This window comes from Bubalus kerabau, chromosome 2 (genome assembly GCF_029407905.1).
Source record: "Bubalus kerabau isolate K-KA32 ecotype Philippines breed swamp buffalo chromosome 2, PCC_UOA_SB_1v2, whole genome shotgun sequence".
Lineage (NCBI taxonomy): Eukaryota > Metazoa > Chordata > Mammalia > Artiodactyla > Bovidae > Bubalus > Bubalus kerabau.
In genome coordinates, this window is record NC_073625.1 from 190883520 (window position 1) to 190905680 (window position 22161).

The 22161-nt window shown below is 49.3% G+C and overlaps 2 protein-coding genes across 2 annotated transcripts in view; one reads left to right on the forward strand and one right to left on the reverse strand.

Annotated features, from left to right (window-relative positions):
- Positions 1-22161, reverse strand: part of TSPEAR (thrombospondin type laminin G domain and EAR repeats) — a 182433-nt gene that overhangs the window by 95637 nt on the left and 64635 nt on the right. The window contains exon 2 of the mRNA XM_055569798.1: positions 3479-3699. Within this exon, the coding sequence (XP_055425773.1) occupies positions 3479-3699 (221 nt within the window). The remainder of the gene's footprint in view (positions 1-3478; positions 3700-22161) is intronic.
- LOC129644266 (keratin-associated protein 10-3-like) lies at positions 16387-17088 on the forward strand. The gene is made up of 2 exons (XM_055569814.1): positions 16387-16829; positions 16908-17088. The coding sequence occupies exons 1-2, from the start codon at positions 16387-16389 to the stop codon at positions 17086-17088; spliced, it is 624 nt and encodes a 207-aa protein (XP_055425789.1).

Consider the following 22161-nt stretch of genomic DNA (forward strand, 5'->3'; position numbering starts at 1 on the left):
AAGAATAGAGAGAATTTGTTATTAGTTGATTCATCTCATAAAATACTAAAAAGCCAGTAACCAGACAGAAGTTCTAATCCACAGGAAAAAACAAAGAGCAGCAGTAAAGGTAACTATGTAATTACCAAAAAAAATAGAAATTCCCTTTTTTTACTTCTTCTCTTAATTGATTTAACACAATTTAAAATAATATATGTATAAAGCATTGTATAAAACAATATGTATGTAATGTATCATTGGGCATACAATTCATAGAAATGTAATATATTTGACAACATCAGCACAAAGGCAGTACGTGGGAGCACAGCTATATTGGGCAAAGGAAATAACAGCAGATGATGCCTCAGATCCACAGGAAAAAGTGAAGAGAACCAGAAACAATAAAAAGGTTAGCACAGAACAAGCTTTAAATATATATTGCTTTCCTTTTTTCTCTAAGCTTCTTAAAAAATCATAAAAGTATAATAAGTAGTAATTATAACCACATATCATTTGATTTTAACATTTAAGGTGTAATATTTTAACAGCAAGACCACAGAAAAGATAGGAAGGAATAGAGTTATATATAAAATAGAGCAATGTTTTCATACATTGCTGGAATTGAGTCAGTATAAATCAGAAGTTGATTTTGATAACTTAAATAAATATATGGTAGTCCCTAGAGCAAACACTAAGGGAAAATTTTAAAAATAGGGTAAAAAATCATTAAAGAAATAGAACACTATATTGGAAAATATTTACTAAAAGAAAAACAGTAAAGGAGGATTTGTTGTTGCTGTTGTTTAGTCACAAAGTTGCATCCAACTCTTTTGCAACCCCATGGACTTTAGACCACCAGGCTCCTCTGTCCATGGGATTTACCAGACAAGAATACTGGAGTTGGTTGCCATTTCCTTCTCCAGGGGATCTTCCTGACCAAGGGATTGCACCTGTCTCTCCTGCAGTGACAGGCAGATTCTTTACCACTGAGCCACCTGGGAAGCCCAAAGAGGAACTCAATTATGAAAAGACGTGAAATAAGGAACAAAAAAGTGAAATAGCAGGTGTAAAGCCAACCATAGTTAATGCTCATTATTATGTTTGAGAAAGTCACCACAAACACTGAACCTTTGCTTCTGGGGAAACAAAGATTTTGGTTCCTGTGGGCCTCCGGTCTCATTTTCATCAACTAATCAATACATAATTGTGTGCCTCTGTGTCAGCAATGAAGACAGCACAACCGAAATTTTTTTTTTAAGTTTTTTTAAAAAAGCCAATTCTATAAAGCTCTTAGAGAAAACTTTGGGATAAATCTTCATGTCCTCAGATTTTGCATTGGATTCTAAGATATGGCTTTAAAAGTATGTATACCTGTGGCGGATTCATTTTGAAATATGGCGAAACCAATACAATATTGTAAAGTTAAAAGATAAAATAAAATTTAAAAAAAAGTATAAGCAAGAAAAAAATAGGTAAATATGACTTCATCAAAATTAAAATGTTTTGTACTTCAAAGGAGACCATCAAGAAAGGGAAAATACAATCCATAGAATGGGAGAAAATATTTGAAAATCCTATATAACACAAGGAACTTATATCTAGAATATATAAAGAACTCTCACAACAATTTAAAAGGCAAATAATCCAATCAAAAACTAGGCAGAGGACTTGAATAGACATTCCTCCAAAGAAGAGGCATAAACTGCCAGTATGCACATGAAAAAACACACACCATCGCTACCCATCAGGGGAGTGAAATCAAAACCACAGTGAGATACTGCTTCATGCCCACAAAGGTCACTAGAATAATGAAGTCAGATAACAACAAGGGTTGGGAAGGATGTGGAGAAACTGCAAGCTTCATCCAGTGCTGGTGGGGATGTCAGATGGTACAGCGACTTTGGGAGACAGTCTGGCAGTTTCTAAAATGCTAACCCATTGATGTAAGAGCCATCAACTCCACTCTTAAGTATATACGCAAGAGAGATGAAAATCCACGCCCCTACAAAAATGTTTATACATGAATGTTTATAGTAGCATTATTCATAATATCCAGAAGACAGCAACAAGCCAAATGTCCATCAATGACAGATGGAGTGATCAAAATGTGCTATATCCTCATAGTAATCTATGGTGTGGCCACAAAAAGGGATGAAGCACTGATACATACTACAACATGGGTGAGCCTTGAATACATACTACATAAGCCAGTTACAAAGACCATATATTATACGATTCCAGTGCTATGAAATGTCCAGGCAAACCCAAAGATAATGTAAGATCAATGGGTTGCTGCCTAGGGCTGGGGGTGGGGAATGTGGGGTGAAGGGTGGGAGCCAATGGGCTAAGGGCTTCTTTCTGAAGCCCTCAGGTAACAGGCATGAGCTACAACAGGAGGTTGCACCTGGAGGTTGACTGCACCCAATGCCCCTGACACGTGCACCTCAGATATCTGAATCACAGATCAACAAACCTATTTTTAAAAAGTTACTGAGAATCACAGGAAATAAAGAGATGGAGTCAATTTTCTGGGATACCCATGGATTGGATCTTGTTAAGAAAGCAGCTGACATGACAAAGACTTTTACCTGAGAACTGGAATTATATAAAACAGAAGACAATGGAAATGACCGTACTGAAAACACAATGGCTGGAGCTGAAAACTCAGCAGTTGGGTTTGCAGGTAGATTTCATGGAATGAAAGCAGAGAGGATGTGCGAGCAGAAGTCCCTGGGGAGTATCAGGATGGACTCACAGGTGACAGAAAACCCACAGAGAGAGTCTCGGTTACGGAAGGATGGGGCTTTCCAGGTGGCTCAGTGGTAAAGCATCCACCTGCCAATGCAGGAGACACAGGAGACATGGGTTCAATCCCTGGGTCAGGAAGATCTCCTGGAGGAGGAAATGGCAACCCACTCCAGTATTCTTCCCTGGAAAATCCCATAGACAGAGGAGCCTGGTGGGCTACAGTCCATGGGGTCATAAAGAGTTGGACACAACTGAGCCCACATGGACACTGCTATGAGAAGATGAAGGATCCTGACTTGGAATGTGAGGGATGGGTCGCATGCCTAGCAAGTGCCTCTCCTAGACCCTGTGGAACGTTCTAGAGCACTCCCGTCCTGGCAGGAGAGGGTGGGGATGTTAGCTGGATCTGGGGTGGATGGGCCTGCAAATCTCAGGTAAGCAGACCCCAGAAGGGTATGTTTTGTTATTTTGTTCACATTTCCTACCAAAGGATGTCAAACTAAACACTGTGGCATCATCTCTCGCCTTTGACAGTTCAGCACACCAGAAAGTTACAGTTGCTGTACAGACCCCTGGCGACGGTCACGCCGGCTCTGCCTGCACACTCACAGCAATGGGCACCTCAGTACCTACCAAGGCCGGCCACTCTTGACCTCTTGATGGGCCAGTCATGCCCTCTGCACACTCTGGCACTGGGAACACGCAAAGGCACAGGGGTCATTCTACAGGTAGAGCAGGAGGAGTCACTGACCTTAGCGGGGAGGCTGGGGACTTTCAAGGTCACAACGATGGAAAATTCCTCTGGGAAGAGGTCACATCTGAAGAAAATCCTCGAGGCAGGGAAGCTCAGGGCACGGGGCGCGGCGGCTGAGAGCTGGAGTCCTCGTGCACCTTGGACCTGCATCACCCTGACCCCGACTGCAGAGCCATCGGGAGGGACCGCCTCTGCCAGCACATCCAGGGGCCGCAGGTCTGTGTCAAGGAAATCATAGGTGGGTTACAGGGTGCCCGGGTGTGACTTCAGCATCATCACAAGAGCCCTGCAAGCTGAGTGTCACAACTTCCCTCTAACCAGTGAGCAGACAGAGGCACGGAGAGCTTATAACCCAGTGGGTCTGCTGTGACCTCTCCTCCCCACAGCTCCACCCTGTCCTCTGACTGCCAGGCGCTGTGCTGGGCCTGCTGGAGGTCAGCTGGAGGTCAAGGAAGTCCCCGCCTAGCCCCAGGTGCCCAGGAGACAGGCTCCCACGTGGGAAGCATCCAGGTCTGGACACGGCAGGGACTGCATCCGTGCCCCACAGAGCCGTCTGTGAGGTTCCCTGTGCTACTGGAGAGCAGGCACATGACAAGACCTGGACTCACTCCGGCCTGGGCACTGCCTCCTCCACACGCTGTAGAGGAGCAGGCAGGCTCCTTTTCTGAAGTTCAAGGTCATCAGACAAAATACACCCAAGGCCAGATGGTAGGAAAGGACAGTGGGGAGCCGGGTGAGCACCTGTGACTAGTGGTGGGGGTCGTGTCAACCCCACCACCCCCTGGCCCCACAGTGGGAGGGAAGGACTCACTCGGGGAAGAGCCCACGGCTGCCCCTTGGACCCTTCCAGACTTGGCTGCCATGTGTCAGGTCATGGCTGGGATAAGACACAGGCCCATGTGAATGAAAAGCCCTCCCCAGAGCTGTCTCCCTCGGGGCCTGGCGGTCCTAGGAGGCCTGAGCCTGACATGGAGCTAGCGGTCAGGGCACTACGGGGATGGGTCAGCAAGTCAGCAGGGCTGCGGCCATAAGAGGAAAGGACACCCCCAGTGCACTCCCACCACACTCAGGTCCAGCCCCACCCGCCCCAAGGCTGCCCCTGCCCTCTGCACAGCCCCAGAGGGTGACCAGAGGGGGCTTTGTGGAAGCTCCCAGGGGCGGGGTGTCACAAATGGGGTGGATGAAGCACAAGACAAGGAGCATGTTTTCTCCATTAAATTAAAAGGTCTCTCCAAACCAGTTCAGAGGAAAAACACTGAGTCCAGAGAAGAGAGGAGTGAAGTGAAGTGAAAGTCGCTCAGTTGTGTCTGCCTCTTTGGAACCCCATGGACTATACAGTCCATGGAATTCTCCAGGCCAGAATACTGGAGTGAGTAGCCTTTCCCTTCTCCAGGGGATCTTCCCAACCCAGATATCGAACCCAGGTCTCCCACATTGCAGGCAGATTCTTTACCAGCTGAGCCACAAGGGAAGCCCAAGAATATTGGAGAGGGTAGCCTATCCCTTCTGCAGCAGGTCTTCCCGACCCAGGAATTGAACCGGGGTCTCCTGCATTGGGGGTGACAGCCACTCAAAGTCAGAGCACGAACGTGGAAGGTCAGCAGTGAAAAGGACCGGAGTAGACCGGGGTGGGCGGGGCGAGGGGCGGGGTCCAGAGAACAGAGGGATTCTACCCAGAAGGCAGGAAATTCTTACTAACAGGGAAACTGGGTGGCCTCAACAAGCAAGGAACTCGGGCTCCTAAAACCAGACCACACTGTCCCACCCGAACAAGTTTCAGAGTTAAGGGCCATCAAGCCTGGGGCACAGCCAGGGATGCTGACGTCCTCCTGGAGAGGGCCTCATGTGTCTGGAGGCGCCCACCGGGTGTGGACGTGCCTGAAGGTGCGGGGACTGAAGGCAGGCTGGACACCGGTTTGAGGCTCACGCCAGCTGGGCAGCAGCGCTGGGGACCCAGGGATGTGGCGGCCTGAGCGGGGTCTGGGAGGACAGACAGGCGAGAGCCTCCGGGGGATGTGGTGAGGGAGGGATGGATGCTGCTCTGTGATGGGGGGCAGGTCACAGGTGTCATTTCCACCACTGAACATGAGAAGCGGCACGTGGTGGGGGCTTCACTTCCGAAAGCACGCATGCTGCAAACTACACTACTCATGGCTTGGGCTCTGATGTCCCCGAACGTCGAGGGCAGGAACATTAGCTGTGTGTGTCGGGACAGGGCTCCCAGACAGATGCCAGGGTCAGAGGCGGAGGGGAGTCTGTTTCGGGAGCCGGATCCTGACCCCAGCCTTGGGCTGCCCAGGTGAGGGGTGAGGTTGTGCTTGGGCAGGGCCCCTAGAGAGCCTGGGGCTGTAAGCGAACACTGCTCACCCTAAATTCACCCCCAAAATGAGAGACACAGGATACACGGGCCCTGCCTGGCTGTGGGCCCACTGTCAAGGTTTCAGCTGTGGCCCCACAGGGGTCCAGCCCCTCCTTCAGGACATATGGGCCCTCCACCAGGCAGGCCGCCCAGCTGCCAGGACATGACTTGACCTGGCCAAGCCCCAGGCACGGCAATTAGGGAGACCTGGATTCCACTAATCCCAGCTCAAGCCTCTCCCTCCATTGTTAACCGAGACAGCCTCTTCCTGGTACCCTCCCCCACACCACTCCACTACCCACCGTGCAGCCTCTGCCCTGGCAGGCCTCTGTCCACACAGGCTCTCTCTCTCTGCGCCTCATCCACACCCCCACCCTGCCGAGGGTTCTGCAGGTTAAAGAGATGGTGTGTTTGTCTTCCTGGGGAAGTCCCGCTGATGCAGGAACCACTGAGTGACTGATTTCATAAAGGTCAGGGTTCACAAAGGACGCTTGGACACACAGTGATGGAGTCCAGCAAGATAACTCTAACAGATGTGGCATGGTCACCAGCACCTCCTGGGAGGCTGGACACACAGATGGACAATGGCCAAGCCATAGAGAGGTTCTGCCCTACAATCTCGACAGTGACCAGCCTGGAAGCCTGCCCACAGCCTCTGCACTGTTGCCCAGAACATGGTCAGTGACCACCAGCTCCCTAACATTTGTCCCCAGGTCCAGTTCAGAGCCACACAGAGAAAACCAGACCTGCTCCTTGACTGGGGCACATGGGCACAGCTCTGGTCCACCCCGCTTCCCACACCAAGAGCCTCCATCAGACCACACCCAGGCCTTTCTGTCCACTCCAGGCTGTGCCTGAGCCTCTGCCAAACCCAGGTCGTGGTGGCAGACCACCTGCTGGAGCCAGCATGGAATAGACTGGCTTGTTCTCCTTTGGGTCTTGTTCTTGTTTGGGTGGTCTTCATCTATTCCACAAAAGCTCCTTGAAATGCCAGTTTCCAAAATAAACATTTGTCCCCAGGTGCTCATGATTTGGCAGAGAGGATGTAGCAGCCGCAGAGAGATGAACTCGAAGCTGGCTACACATAGGTCCTAACCCCAACCTCAGCCTCATAAGACCTGGCCCACGATTGACTCGCTGCTCCTTCTGAGCCTCAATTGCCTCGTCTGTAAGATGGGAGGGTGGTGACCGGCCCTGTCGGGTACTCAGCGCAACTGAAGAAAGAGCTGAGTGACCTGGGGCTGGAGGAGCTGATCACAGCAACAGACAAGGCAGAAAGCAAAACCCTATCTTCCCCTGGAAGGGTGCCCACTGGGGCCAGGCCAGGGACCATGGGACAAAAGCCTCCTGCAGAATGAGCCCTGGGGCTGGAGAGGGAGCGGAAGGAAGAGCTGGTGTGTGGAGCGTCTTCACAGGAGTTCTGAGAGGAGGCCCGGGGCTGGGGACGCAGAGTTCCCTCCAGGATGGCAGCACCTGGCTGTGTCCCGAGCCTGGACAGGGCAGCATCCTGGGGAGGCCTGTGGGGAGGCCTGAGGTTGGCCGAGAGAGTATGCAAAGCATTTATGTCCAGAAGCCAGGCTCCTCATGCCCGAGAATAGTCCCCTAGGGAGGCCTCCTGTACGGGGACTGTGAAGACCGAGGTTATTCATTGGCTGGGGGTGGCGAGGAAAAACTGCCTTTGTTGGATGCCCAGGTGTGAGCCACAGGCCAGCTTCAGATGGTCTCTGAGATGGCCCCTCCATTAGAGATGGGGAGGGATGGAGATAAGGTCCTCTTCACTCTGGATTTCATTGAGTTCACTGGGAGCTCAGGGACTAGGACCAAATTCATTTCCAAGAATTAGGGGTCCCTGCAGGGCAGTGAGACTGACCAGACTGCCCTAGCAACAGAGAGTCCAGTTTGGGCCCAAGGAGAGGCAGATGGACCAGTGATAGGGTGAGCCAAGAGCTCAGACCCCGCTGGGCAAGATGACAGCAGTTCAGGCACCGAGGAGGTATAGTTAGTAAGGAGGGATGGTTGGCCTGTGGGTGGTGATGGGAAAGTTGGGGCTCAGCAGAGAGGAAGACCCAGGCCCATTCCTCCCTGAACAGGGCACACAGAGTCAGCTCCAGGCAGGGTGGGAAGTGGGACCTCCAAGTTAGAGGGCGAGGTTGCGGGCTGTCTTTGTGACCTGAGGTTAAGGAAGGTTTCTCAACACTAGACACAAACCATCAGAAGGAAGCTGGATCATCTTTGCTCACATCAAAACAAGAATGTCTGCCCAAGAAAGGACACCATGGGCCATGCCATATTCACAGAACGGAGCCCGGGCGGGATTTAAAACTGACAAGGAGTTAACACACCGCAAGAGCAAGACACCCAGGACACCAGCAAGGAAAACGTGAGAACAGTCGTTGCCCCAAAGGCAGGCAACCTGGGAAAGAAACAGCCCAAACAGCCTGATCAGACAAAAGCAAATTAAACAGCGACAAGGTATCATTTTCCCCCTATTACACTGGTTAAAAAAGGAAACAGGAAAAAGTATACAGATGGAGCCCAGAAACAACCTACACATCCATTGAGAGCTGAGCAGAAGATGTGGCACATATATACAATGGAATATTACTCAGCCATAAAAAAGAATGAATTAATGCCATTTGCAGCAATATGGGTGAAGCTAGAGAGTATTATACGAGGTGGAGAAAATCACACAAAGACAATACCATATGCTGTCATTTATATATGGAACCTAGTGTATAACACAAATGAACTTATCTGCAAAATAGAAACAGACTTAGGCACACAGAGAACAGACCTGCCGTTGCCAAGAAGTGGGGTGGGGGAGGGAAGGATTGGGAGTTTGGGATTGGCAGATGCAAACTATTGCATGTAGCATGGATAAACAACAAGGCATTACTGTAGAGCACAGGTAATCACATTCAGTATCCTATCATAAACCATAATGGAAAAGAATCTAAAAGAGAAGGCATATATATATATATATATATATATATATATAGTATAACAGAATCGCTTCACTCTACAGAAGAAATTGACAATATTGTAAATCAACCAGCTTTCAATTTAAAGAAAAGATGGAGCACAAAAGGGGAAAATGGTTCCTGACCCTGTTCTGTGTTTAAATCGGCTTTTCTTCACTTTTTTAAAAGGCACTGAAGGGATGTGGAGGGAGGCTGGGCTGGGCCGCTGGGCTTCGAATGGGATGGGCTGTTTTGGCTTGAGCCTGGCGTGTCCCTGGGAAGTCCACAGCCTGGAAAGCCACAGCTGCATGGTGACCGGGCTGCGGAAGCTACAGGGGAGGTGTCAAGAGAGCAGGATGCCAGCAATGAATGACCAGCAGGCGTGAAGAGCCCCCGGGGTCAGCTCGGGCTAAGCCCTTCTCTTGCATGCACACTTTTAAACTCACACACATCCCCTCCCTCGTCACCCTCCAAGGTCTGCGCTAGCCCGGGAGCCAAGGGCTCTCAGAACGCAGGAAGTTGTCCAGAGGGCCCATCAGAGGGTACAGCGACAACCGTGGCCTTGGCGCCAAGCTCTCCTGCAACCTGACCTCTCAGAGGCCTGGACCCCCTTTCCTGTGGGGTTGCGGGAGGGACTGGAACATCGTCAGGTAGGCAGGAGCTGCCCCCTGAGTCAGACTGCCTCCCAGCGACGGGTAGATGGACCGCCCACCCCGCAAGGCCGGTGCAGTCAGTCCCGTTCCAGGCCACTTTGTAGGTCACACTTTAACATTCCTGTGAATTTGCGAGAGGCTCTGTGTCTGCCTATGAAAGGATAGCTGCTGGAGCTGCAAGCAGGTCCCCTAAGAGCCACGTCGCTGGCAAGCAGCTGACTTTAGTTCATGGCATGTAAACAGGTAACAGGGCTTCCAGGATCCCTCAGTCAGCTGATGCAGGGAAGTCCGCACATGGAGCGGGACCAGTCCATCTCCCAGCCCCACACTTGCAGTCCAAACCTGAACCTTCCGTTCTCACCTTTCTCGGATGTTCTCTATAGGGTCCAGCAACTGCCTGACCTCACCAGGCGCCTGGATATTCAGGAGACAAAGCACACGCATCATGCAGGCAGCAGGGCTGGCACGCAGACAAGGGGGTTGGGACAGGATGCTCAGCTGCCCGCAGGGTCCCATCCACAGAAGGCACCGCCACTGATCCAAAGAGCCGCCTCCCAGTCTTCTCCTGCCAGGAGCAGAGGTGGGTGAGGCCAGGATGGAAGGGCAGCACCCGCCCCAGGGACCTTTGCAATAGAAACACAGCTCACTCCTGCAGGGTGCGATTATCCTGTGATCCAGCCAGCTTTCCATGTTCCCTTATCGCACTTCCTCCTGGTGAGTGAAGACACGACAGTGATGAATGGGGCTGCAGTGGCCTCGGGCTGCAGGAGGTGGAAGTCCAAACACTCAGCAACCAGGGTCTTGGCTGCTTCCAAATCCTGTGCGTGTGAGTGCCCTGACTCTATTATCCTGAAAACTCGTGCAATGATGGAATCAGAGTGAAAAGAGCCATGGAGACCAGACCATTCCAAGCCTCTGGTTACAGACCAGGATGGCCAGCACAGAGAGGCATGTGGATACAGCTGAAGGAGAGGAAGGTCTGTGGTCCCAGTGCTTCCAGGAGGAAAGGAGGATGGTATCAAGTCAACCATAGAGGCTTCTATTGAAGAAACTTAAACTAAAAGGGCAAACGGAACCCACAGTGAGAGGAAGGGAGGAGAAGGATGGAAATCAGTGTGACTGAAACAAAAGGAAAATTCACCGAAACCAAAGCTGGGTCTTCAAGATCAATAAAACTGATAAACTTTTATCAGACTGATGGGGGGGGGGGTGTGGAATAAGAAGAAACGATGTATCAATGTCAAAAAATGAAAAATGAGATATCACTGAACAGTTTTCAAAAGCTGAAAGGAAACAGACTCACAGACATAGAGAACAGACTGTGGTTGCCAAGGGGGAGGGGAGAGGACCAGTGGCGGCGCCTTCTGTGGGCAGGACCCTGCAGGCAGCTGAGCATCCTGTCCCAAGGGATGGACTGGGAGTTTGGGATTAACAGATGCAAACTATTATCTATAAGATGGATAAACAGCGAGGTGTCACTCAGAGCACAGGCAACTATATCCTGTGATCAAACCATAAAGGAAAAGAATTTGAAAATGAATATATATATATATGTATAACCGAATCACTTTGCTGTACAGCAGAAGTTGATATAAGATTGTAAGTCGGTTATACTTCAATAAAATAAAATTCTGAAAGGAGGAATTAAAAGGATAATGAAGAGACTCTACAAATAGCATTATGCCTACATATCCAAATCTTAGATGAAATGGACCAATTCCTTGATAGGCAGAGACTGTAACTGAGTAGGCCGCTTCCTGGGACAGACCCTCCCTCCACGTCCTCCACCTGCCTCTTGTTCTTAGAAAAACTTTTCATACTGTTTGTGGGGTTCTCGCAGCAAGAATTCTGGAACCGTTTGCCATTTCCTTCTCTGGTGGACCACGTTTTGTCAGAACTCTTCTGACAAATGACTTGTCTGTCTTGGGTGGCCCGACATAGCATGGCTCACAGTTTCATTGAGTTACCCAAGCCCCATTGCCACAACAAGGCTGTGATCCATGAAGGGTTAGTGAGTAGTGATGTCCCAATGCTGGTTTCAAAGACTTGGTAACTGATCTACACCTCCATGTGATGTTAACACTAGAGAAAGCTGGAGAGGGGCATATGTGACTTCTTTGTGCTCCTTGTGTGGTTATGCCATAAAATAAACTAAAGACTCACCCCACAAGCTCAGACCATGCCTGGACCAGCAGAAGGCCCATGCGTGCTCTGAACCTGTCAGGCCAGCTGCTGCCTGCATCCCACCCTTCACGACTGACCCAAGGAAGAAGAAAGGACACCTGCTCGACTCCTCCTTCCACGCAGAGCCTGGCCTTGCGCCAGCCTCAGGGCAGGGACAGCACTTACTAGGGGCTGGTTGTGTCCCAAGAAGATGCTGCTGCCCCAGCCCCAGTAGCTGTGAGTTTGACCTTATTTGGAAATAGGGTCTTTGCAGATTAATCAAGGTACACTGAGGTCTTCGGGGTGTCTCTTAATCCCACCAGATTCATGTCCTTATAGAAAGGGGGAGTTTGGAGGCAGACACATGCCCATGTGGAAAATGCCACGTGATGATGGAAGCAGAGATCGGGGTGATGCTTCTACAAGTGAGGGAACCCCAAGAATTGCCAGAAAAGTCCCAGAATCCAGGGGAGAGCTAAGAGACCCTGGGACAGCTTGTCCCCCAGAGCCTCAGACGGCATTAACCTCCGACGTCTGACGTCCAGACTAAGACCCATTCGTGTTGTGTGAGCCGGCCGGTCTGGGGGGCTGTCACTGCTGCCCTGAACGCTGGGCCAGGGCTGCCTGCAGTCCAAGACTCACATTATCTTTATTTAGAACCAAACACACCTCCTCACTGGCCTTCCAGCCACACGACATTGTTCAGCCAGCCCGGAAACCCCAGCAGCACTCACCCTGACCGGGCCAGGACGCAGTGCCCACAGACACGGGTCCACCTCTGCCCCTAGTCACACTGGTGAAAACAACAAGAGAGCTGACGCTCCACCCAGGGCTGCTTTCTAGGCCAAAACCAAGTAAAGTTGTTCCAAGCTGACTTCAACAGAGAGCTGAGCTCCTGGGAGAGAAACAGTTGCCACTTGTTCTCTGAATCTGCTCTCAACAGCGACCAGGAGGGAGGGTGTAGAACCTCCCCCAGGACAATACACACACCAGGAGGGGAAGCAAAAAACAGCAGCCTGGACACTTCACACACTCACTCACGCACACACTCACATCCTCACCGTCCTCCAGCCCCTCCACCACCACCACGGCTGCCTCCACCTTGCTATGGCAGCCGGGTCTGTCTGCCTGGGTCCTGTGACTCCTGAACTGGCTCCTCCTGGTGGACGGAGGAGGTCAACTGTCCAGAGAGCTGCTGCGAGTACCCCTGCTGTGCCCCCAGCTGCTGCGCCCCGGCCCCCCGCCTGACCCTCCTCTGCGCCCCAGTGAGCTGCGAGTCCAGCCCCTGCTGCCAGCCAGCCTGCAGCAGCTCCTGCCCAGCCTCGTGCTGCCAGCAGTCTAGCTGCCAGCCCTCCTGCTGCACCTCCTCCCCCTGCCAGCAGGCCTGCTGCACACCTGTCTGCTGCAGGCCCACACTTATCTGCTACACAGGGAAGATCCCTTGGATGAGGAAATGGCACCCCATTCCAGTATTCTTGCCTGAAAATTCCCATGGACAGAGAAGCCTGGTGAACTACAGTCCATGAGGTCACAAAGAGTCGGACATGACTGAGTGGCTGAGCATGCACTGTTGCACACCTGTCTGCTGCAAGCCTGTTAAACACCTGTTTGTTACACATCTGTCTGAACACACCTGTCACACACCTGTGTATTGCACACCTGTCTGCTGCAAGCCTGTCTGCCTTTCAATCATTCTACCTGGAAATTTCTCCTTAATGCTAATTTTAAGTTGGTCTTCCAGTGTTGAAGTTGCTCAGTTTTTGTCTGGCATCATTTTGTTTTACCTTCACCTCTGATGGTGTTCTTACCGGTTTGCAGTTATTTTCTTTCAGCCCCTTAAAGATGCCCTCTCATTGCCTCCTAACTTTCTTCTTTTCTGATGGGAAAACTACTATAAATCTTCTGCTGCTGCAACTATGAAGTTAATGTTTATTTTTCCTCTGATTGTTTTCAACAATTACTCTTTATCTTTGATTTTCATCAGCCTCATTATGATCCACTTAGGTGTGGCTTCATTAATATTTAGTTCTCTTAAGGTTTATATTATTGCTTGAATTTGTAGCTTGAATCTTTGTTTTAGAAAAAGATTTACCATGATCTCTTCAAATATCACCCATTATATCTCTTGCTTTCATTTTGGGCTCCAAGGAGGGAAAAAAAAAGTGAAATTGCTTCACCACGTTCTCCCATATTTATTCAGTTACTTTCCCTCCTTTTTATGCTCTAACCTCATCCTAAATGCTTCATAACTTCTATCAGTAATCCACCCTCTGGCTGTCTCTTCTATTATTAAATCCACCTATCAAGTCATAAATACTATTGTTACATTTCTGCAATTTTTTGAGTCCAGAATTTCTACTTCTTTTATACATATTTCAGTTTTAGATAAAACCGTCCATCCTTACACCTGTTTTCTTAAGCATAGGCATCACAATTGTCTCAAAAAGCCGTGTCTGACGACTCTACGCCGTGTCGCCTGTGGGTTTGTTTCCACTGTTTGTTTTGTCTCTTGGTGCTATTCCTTGGCTGTCATCCAAGACTGAATGGCTGAGGTTGTATACGCAAACTCCTAGCAGCTCTGAAGGTTTCTCTTCTTCTGAAGAGATTCACTGCACCCTGGGCAGATGGCTTGGGTGTGGCAGAGGACTGTTATTGTTGTGAGGCTGGGAGGCAGACTCTGTAAGCACTGGTTTATGTCTGGTTTTCCCCACTCCTAGGACTGAGCTCTTTGGGGGTCCTGGCCGAGAGCTGCTTCTTTTTGGCTAGTCTTAACTCTGGGTTTTGTCTCCTTGGTAGAGACTACAAAAACTCTGCTTGGCCTTCAGTGGCTTTCTGATGACCTTCTAAGGGTCTTCCCTGCACAGTATGAAACTCGGCAGATGCCTTGAGGGTTCAATCTACATTTCTAGAGCTCTGCCTCCCATTTGTCTGGGATCTTGTCCCCTCGAGTCCTTGCTGCCTCCATGTTCACAAACCCCATGTAATTTTCTCCAGCCTCGAGATCTCGGGAGCTCTGCTGGCTTCTCTTCATTGTAGTCGCAGCCTTTGGCCACGTTTCTCCTCTGTGCACCCAATGCCAAGACTCGTCAGCCACATTTCAGGGAAAAGCCATCAGGAAAAGCTGGCTCACCCCTAAAGGGAAAACCAGACACAGACCAGCAGCTTACAGAGTCTGCCTAAAGTTCCCTAACATTCAACAAGTTTGCCTCTCAATTCTTAGTTTGATCAGCAGCCCTCCAAAGCTTTGAACAGATGTTTGAGTTCTATCCAGCTTTCCAAGTTCTCCTCAGCAGGAGTGTATCTGGCACTGGTTCCTTATCATAGATGGAAACAGACATCTCTCCTTCTCTCTTCCTCTCTGTGTGTGTGTCTGTCTGTTTCTGTCTCTATCTCATGCATTCCCAGTCTATATGATGAGTTCCTGTATCTACAGAGAGGCCAGGAACCTGAGCATAAGAGGCCAGGTTCAAATGTATTTTATTTGTATAACTCAAAATATGCAGACAGACAACTCAGCCCACAATTTGACTGAAATCCTAGACCCCTCTCTTGCCTTTCATAGACTTCCAAGGAGTCGAGAGACCTAGACTGAGCCCCATTGTTGGAAGCACAGAACAGCCAGGAAGGGTGAGAATTTGAGCACCCAGACTTAGCAGGAGCATCAGTGCCCCCCAGAGTCCTCCCACAGGGGTGAGGTGTCACTCCTCCAGGCCGACGCACACCATACTGTGCTGGACCTAGTAAACAGCATCACAGGGCACCAAGAACTTGACTTTCCTAGGCTGGCAGCTCAAGGCTCAGCTTGTTCATCTTTGCATTTCTGAGCCTGCCGCACAGACAGGCAGGTCCCCAGGTGTGCACACAGCGGCCCTGGGCATCAGTCAGGGAAGGTGGAGTTAGGCTAGATGGATCTCTCATGCAGCCAGTACAGACCCCTGCCACATTACCGCAGACATACTCCCTTCCTACCTTGATGTTATGTTCTGTCATAAATGTCATAAAAGTTATGACCAACCTAGACAGCATATTAAAAAGCAGAGACATTACTTGGCCAACAAAGGTCTATTTAGTCAGAGCTATGATTTTTCCAGTAGTCGTATATGGATGTGAGAGTTGGACTGTAAAGAAAGCTGAGCGCCGAAGAACTGATGCTTTTGAACTGTGGTGTTGGAAAAGACTCTTGAGAGTCCCTTGGACTGCAAGAGATCTAACCAGTCCATCCTAAAGGAAAACAGTCCTAAATATTCATTGGAAGGACTGATGCTGAAGCTGAAGCTCCAATCCTTTGGCCACCTGATGCGAAGAATTGACTCATTAGAAAAGACCCTGATGTTGGGAAAGATTGAAGGCGGGAGGAGAAGGGGATGACAGAGGATGAGATGGTTGGATGGCATCACCAACTCAATGGACATGAGTTTGAGTAAACTCCAGGAGTTGGTGATGGAGAGGGAGGCCTGGCCTGCTGCAGTCCATGGGGTCACAAGGAGTCAGACATGACTGAGCGACTGAACTGAACTGAAAGGTGCTCAGGATATGTCAACAGACTTCCAGATATACTCAAGAGTTCTAAGAGCTCATAAAACCAAACAAAAACTGTCACTAATGAGAGATCATGGGGTTCCAAATACCAATCAGGAAGAGAGGGTGTTGTGAGCCTCTGTAGGGACAACACACAACACAGAGGAGGGGTATAAAGCCAACAGCCTGAGCACCTCACACACACACACACACTCACACACACTCAAACTCTCCTCCAGCTCCACCTCCACCATGGCAGCCTCCACCCTGTCCGTCTGCTCCAGCGACCTGAGCTATGACTGTCCAGAGAGCTGCTGCGAGCCCCCCTGCTGTGCCCCCAGCTGCTGTGCCCCGGCTCCCCGCCTGACCCTCCTCTGTGCCCCAGTGAGCTGCGAGTCCAGCCCCTGCTGCCAGTCAGCCTGCAGCAGCTCTTGCCCACCCTTGTGCTGCCAGCAGTCTAGCTGCCAGTCCTCCTGCTGCACCTCCTCCCCCTGCCAGCAGGCCTGCTGTAAGCCCGTCTGCTGCAGGCCTGTCTGCTGCACACCTCTCTGCTGCAGGCCCGTCTGCTGCACACCTGTCTGCTGCACACCTGTCTGCTGTGAGGCCTCCCCCTGTTCTACCTCCTCATGTTGCCAGCAGTCCAGCTGCCAGCCCTCCTGCTGCACCTCCTCCCCCTGCCAGCAGGCCTGCTGCAGGCCCGTCTGGTGCAGGCCCATCTGCTGCACACCTGTCTGCTGCACACCCGTCTGCTGTAAGGGTTCCCCCTACTGCAGACCCTCCTCCTCCGTGTCCCTGCTCTGCCGCCCCGTGTGCCGCCCTGCCTGCTGTGTGCCCACCTCCTCTTGCCAGCCCAGCTGCTGCCGCCCAGCCTCCTCTGTGTCCCTGCTCTGTCAGCCCGCATGCTCCCGCCCGGTCTGCTGTGTCCCCACCTTGGCCCTGGGGCCCTGCTGCTGAGTGTTCCTCTCAAGGTCACCCCAAAGTGTGAGAGCTCACAGTCATCTGAACCTTCTGACTCCTTACTGAGAGCCTAGACAGCTTTCCCATCGCCGCCCCAGGCCCTGCCGTGAACTCCACTAGGTCACCCCTCCTGGGAATGGCACACCCACTTCTTCCAGTGCTGCCTCCCCTCCGCCCACCCTGTCCTGTGTCAGCTTTCCTCCCTGTCCTGTGTCAGCCTTCCCTCCACAGCCTGGGTTGGCGGCCCAGCTCTCCCAGGGGTGTGAGCCTCACGTGGCATGAAGGAAAAGATAAATGCTTAGAGTTGGTTTCTCATCCTCACCCCCTGAGTGCCAGCACAACCCCTGCTCCTCCACTCATTCCTAAGCTGGTTTCAATTTTTCCTCCCGTGAGCTGTCAGTTCCTTCCAATAAATTCCTTTCCTGATCAGTTTAACTACAGTTCATTTCTGTTGTTTCCAACTAAGGCCCTTGCTGGACACTCCCCCGTGTAAGGTGGTCCTGGATCACTCCCAAGGGCTTCCCTGTTCCTGCCCCTTCAGTGGCGTCCAGGAGCCCCCACTCCAGAAAGATGAGCCCCCTGGGCCTGTGCAGGAGAGCACACAGCAGGCCCAGGACACTGTCCTCAGGCAGCGGGGAGGGGAATGTGCATGTGGGGAGGGGTCTCATATGGGGGGGTCTCAACCGTCTGCACAACTGTGAGGTGTGTGCTGCACACCTGCTCTCGCTCGGGGGCTGGGGTCTTGGTGCCAGGCAAAGGGTGCCCATGTGACCAGCCCCCGATAAACTCCCTGGGTGCTCGTCTCCCAGGAGCCCCCTGCTGGCGGATCAAGCGCACCCCGTGTGACCTGGCCGGAGGGTCTCGGGAGGCCTGTGTCTAGCACCCCTTGACTTCTCCCCAGGCCATGGTCCCTGCGCTGATTTACTCTGTGTTGAGTCCTGTGAAATCTAGGGGATCACCAAACCTGGGTGAGGTCCTGGGGACCCCAGTGCCCATCAGACTGGCAAAAATGTCTAAGTTTGATTACAACAAGCATGGTCTGAAGTATAGGAAACAAGATCTGCTCTGAGATGCAGGCAAGGTTTCCAGTTTTCAGAGTAGGTTAGTAACACCTGGGAAAGCTGCACGGGTGCACACCTGACCCCCTCCCCCAGGGGGGCCTCCTGGAGAAGATATCACGTGTCTGCACGTGAAACCCACACAGGTCATCTCGCAGCAATGCTGACAATAATCTAAGTGCCCCTCAGCAGGAGAATGGACAATTAAACCACAGCATGTACACACAAGGGGGATACACAGTGGTTAAAACAGCTGAACCAGGGAAACACATCTAGGAGTGAATTTCAAAACATAACATTGAGTAAAAGGAAAATCATATTGCTGATTAACACATACAGAGTAATACATATACACAGGTCAAAACACTACTTTGACTCCACAACTATAAACATCTCTATGGAACTACAAAAATATCCATGGGAATGACAGACACCAGCCTCAGAACAGTGGCTCCCCTGGCGGGGGCATGTGGAGAGTGCATGGCACCTGTGACGTGCTGTAAATTCGGCAAAATGTAAAGACTTGTTACTGATTTGTAGATGCATAGGTGTTTATTATACTATTTTCTATACTTTCTGAAATATAATTTTAAAAAACTACCTAGAAAAGTAAAAAGCTGTTACACAGACCACATTCCTGAGCCAGATTCAATAAGATAAACTTGCAATAATTAAAAGAAAATTTCCTCTGGAGAATTCAAAGGTGGTCTCTCCACTTCCCAGGTAGCACTGGTGGCAAAGAATCCGCCCACCAACGCAGGAGACGTAAGAGACGAGGGTTAGATCCCTGGATGGGGCAGATCCCCTGGAGGAGGGCATGGCAACCCACTACAGTAGTCTTGCCAGGAGAATCCCCATGGACAGAGGAGCCTGTCAAGCTACAGTCCATAGGGTCACAAAGAGTTGGACATGACTGAAGCTATTTAGCACACCAGTTGAGGAAACAGAAACTTAATTACAAACGCTTTGAAAATAAATGAGGCAAGTACTACACCCCAGGACACATGTGGTTTAGGTAAGGTAGTACTCAGGGAGTAAATGAAACCCTTAAAGACATATAGCACAGAGTAGGTGGGATCGAAAATAAAATCTCAAGTCAGAAAGTTAGGAAAACTTCAGAAAGGAGGGGAAAGAAATAAATTAGCAAAATTAAGGAACTAAGAACAAAGAACGAAATAGTAAACATAAACAACAATGCTAAATATTTGCTTTTAAAAGACGTATAAAAGAATTTAAATGTTGACAAACCTAAAAGAGATAAATAAACACTAAAGACAAAGAACAAAGTTTATGAGAAAAAGCTACATCTGTGCATCAACACAATCAACATTTTTAGGTGAAGATGGTAATTTTCTAGGTAAATATCAACCTGGGAATCAGTGCAAGAAAAAGTATAAAACTTGAATGGCAGTGATCACAAAAGAACTTGAGAAGATAGGGGAATGCTTTCTGGGGCAGTAAGTACCAGATCCACACATTGAACAATGACAGAAAATAGACCAATGGAACTCAGTTGTGTCCAGTGGCTGCCCACACTTGTGCTGACACTTGGTTCACAATCAGGGTGTCACTGGGATTTCATAGGTGGTGATAGTACTGGACAACCAGATATCCGCATGGGAGGAAGTGAGCTTTGCCTATCCTCACAGCACACGCACACACGCATTGACTGGACGTCGATTACAGAGCTGAATGTGGAAGGCAAAGTATTGAAGAGCTGGGAGAAATGTCAGTAATCTCAGATATGCAGATGACACCACCCTTATGGGAGAAAGTGAGGAAGAACTAAAGAGCCTCTTGATGAAAGTGAAAGAGAAGGGTGAAAAGGTTGGCTTAAAGCTCAACATTCAGAAAACTAAGATCATGGCATCCAGTCCCATCACTTCATGGCAAATAGATGGGGAAACAGTGGAAGCAGTGGCTGACTTTGTTTTTCTGGGCTCCAAAATCACTGTAGATGGTGATTGCAGCCATGAAATTATTCACTTACTCCTTGGAAAGAAAGTTATGACCAACCTAGATAGCATATTGAAAAGCAGAGACATTACTTTGCCAACAAAGGTCCATCTAGTCAAGGCTATGGTTTTTCCAATGGTCATGTATGGATGTGTGTGAGAGTTGTACTATAAAGAAAGCTGAGTGCCAAAGAATTGATGCTTTTGAACTGTGGTGTTGGAGAAGACTCTTGACAGTCCCCTGGACTGCAAGGAGATCCAACCAGTCCATCCTAAAGGAGATCAGTCCTGGGTGTTCATTGGAAGGACTGATGCTGAAGCTCCAATACTTTGGCCACCTCATGCAAAGAGCTGATTCATTTGAAAAGACCATGATGCTGGGAAAGATTGAGGGCAGGAGGAGAAGGACGACAGAGGATGAGATGGTTGGATAGCATCACCGACTCAACGGACATGGGCTTGGGTGGACTCCGGCAGTTGGTGATGGACAGGGAGGCCTGGCGTGCTGTGGTTCATGGGGTTGCAAAGACTGAGCGACTGAACTGAACTGAGAATAATACACTGAACAATGTTTTCATGATATTGTGGTAGGCAAAGACTTTTGAAGCAGGACATAAAAAACATTAAGCATAAAAGAAAAGAATCAATAAATTGGACTTCATTAGAATTAAGAACTACTCACAGAGAGTTAAATCTGTCATTATGTGCTGATGACATGATACCACACATGGAAAACCATAAAGATTCCACACAAAAGCCACTACTGCTACTACTGCTAAGTCACTTCAGTCGTGTCCGACTCTGTGCGACCCCAGAGACGGCAGCCCACCAGGCTCCCCCGTCCCTGGGATTCTCCAGGCAAGAACACTGGAGTGGGTTGCCATTTCCTTCTCCAGTGCGTGAAAGTGAAAAGGGAAAGTGAAGTTGCTCAGTCGTGTCCGACTCTTAGCAACCCCATGGACGGCAGCCTACCAGGCTCCTCCGCCCATGGGATTTTCCAGGCAAGAGTACTGGAGCGGGGTGCCATTGCCTTCTCCGACAAAAGCCACTTGAGCTGATAAATGAATTCATCAGGGTAGCATGACACAAGATTAACACACAGAAATCGGTTGCATTTCTTTACATTAACAATGACATATAAGAAAGGAAAAGGAAAAAAACATTCTTTTAAAATTGCATCCACCAAAAGACACAACTTGGGAATAAGCCTGATCACAGAGGTGAAAGACTTATATGCAGAGAACTATAAAATATCAATAAAGGAAACTGAAGATGATCCAAAGAAATGAAAAGATATTCCATGCTCTCAGTTTGGAAGAATTAATATTGTTAAAATGTCTGTGCTACCCAAAGCAATCTACAGATTTAAAGTAACCCCCGTCAAATTACCCACATTTTTCACAGAACTAGAACAAATAATTCTGAAATTTATATGGTACCATAAAAGTCCCAGAATTGTCAAAGCAAGTCTGGAGAAAAAGAACAAAACTGGAGGCATAGCCTTCAAGACTTCAGACAATACTACAAAGTTATAGTAATCAAAACACCACAGCGTTGGCACAGAAATAGACATGGATCAGATATGGATCGACAGAACAGACTAGAGAGCCCAGAAATAAATCCACACACCTGCAGCCAGTTAATCTTCAACAAAGGATGCAAGACTATACAATAGAGAAAAGACAATCTTTTCAGCCAGTCATGTTGGGAAAGATGGACAGCAATATGCAAATCAGTGAAGTCAGAACAGACTGTCACACCCTACACAAAATAAACTCAAAACGGCTTAAAAACACAAATGTAAGACATGACCCCATTAACTCCCAGAAGAGAACATAGGCAAAACATTCTCTGACATAAGTCGTACCAATGATTTCTTAGGTCAGTCTCCCAAGGCAATAGAAATAAAAGCAAAAATAAACAAATAGGACCTAATCAAACTGATAAGCTTTCGCTCAGCAAAGAAAACCATAAACAAACAAAAAGACAACCTACAGACTGGGAGAAAATATTTGCAAATGATGCAACTGATAAAGACTTAATTTCCAAAATATACA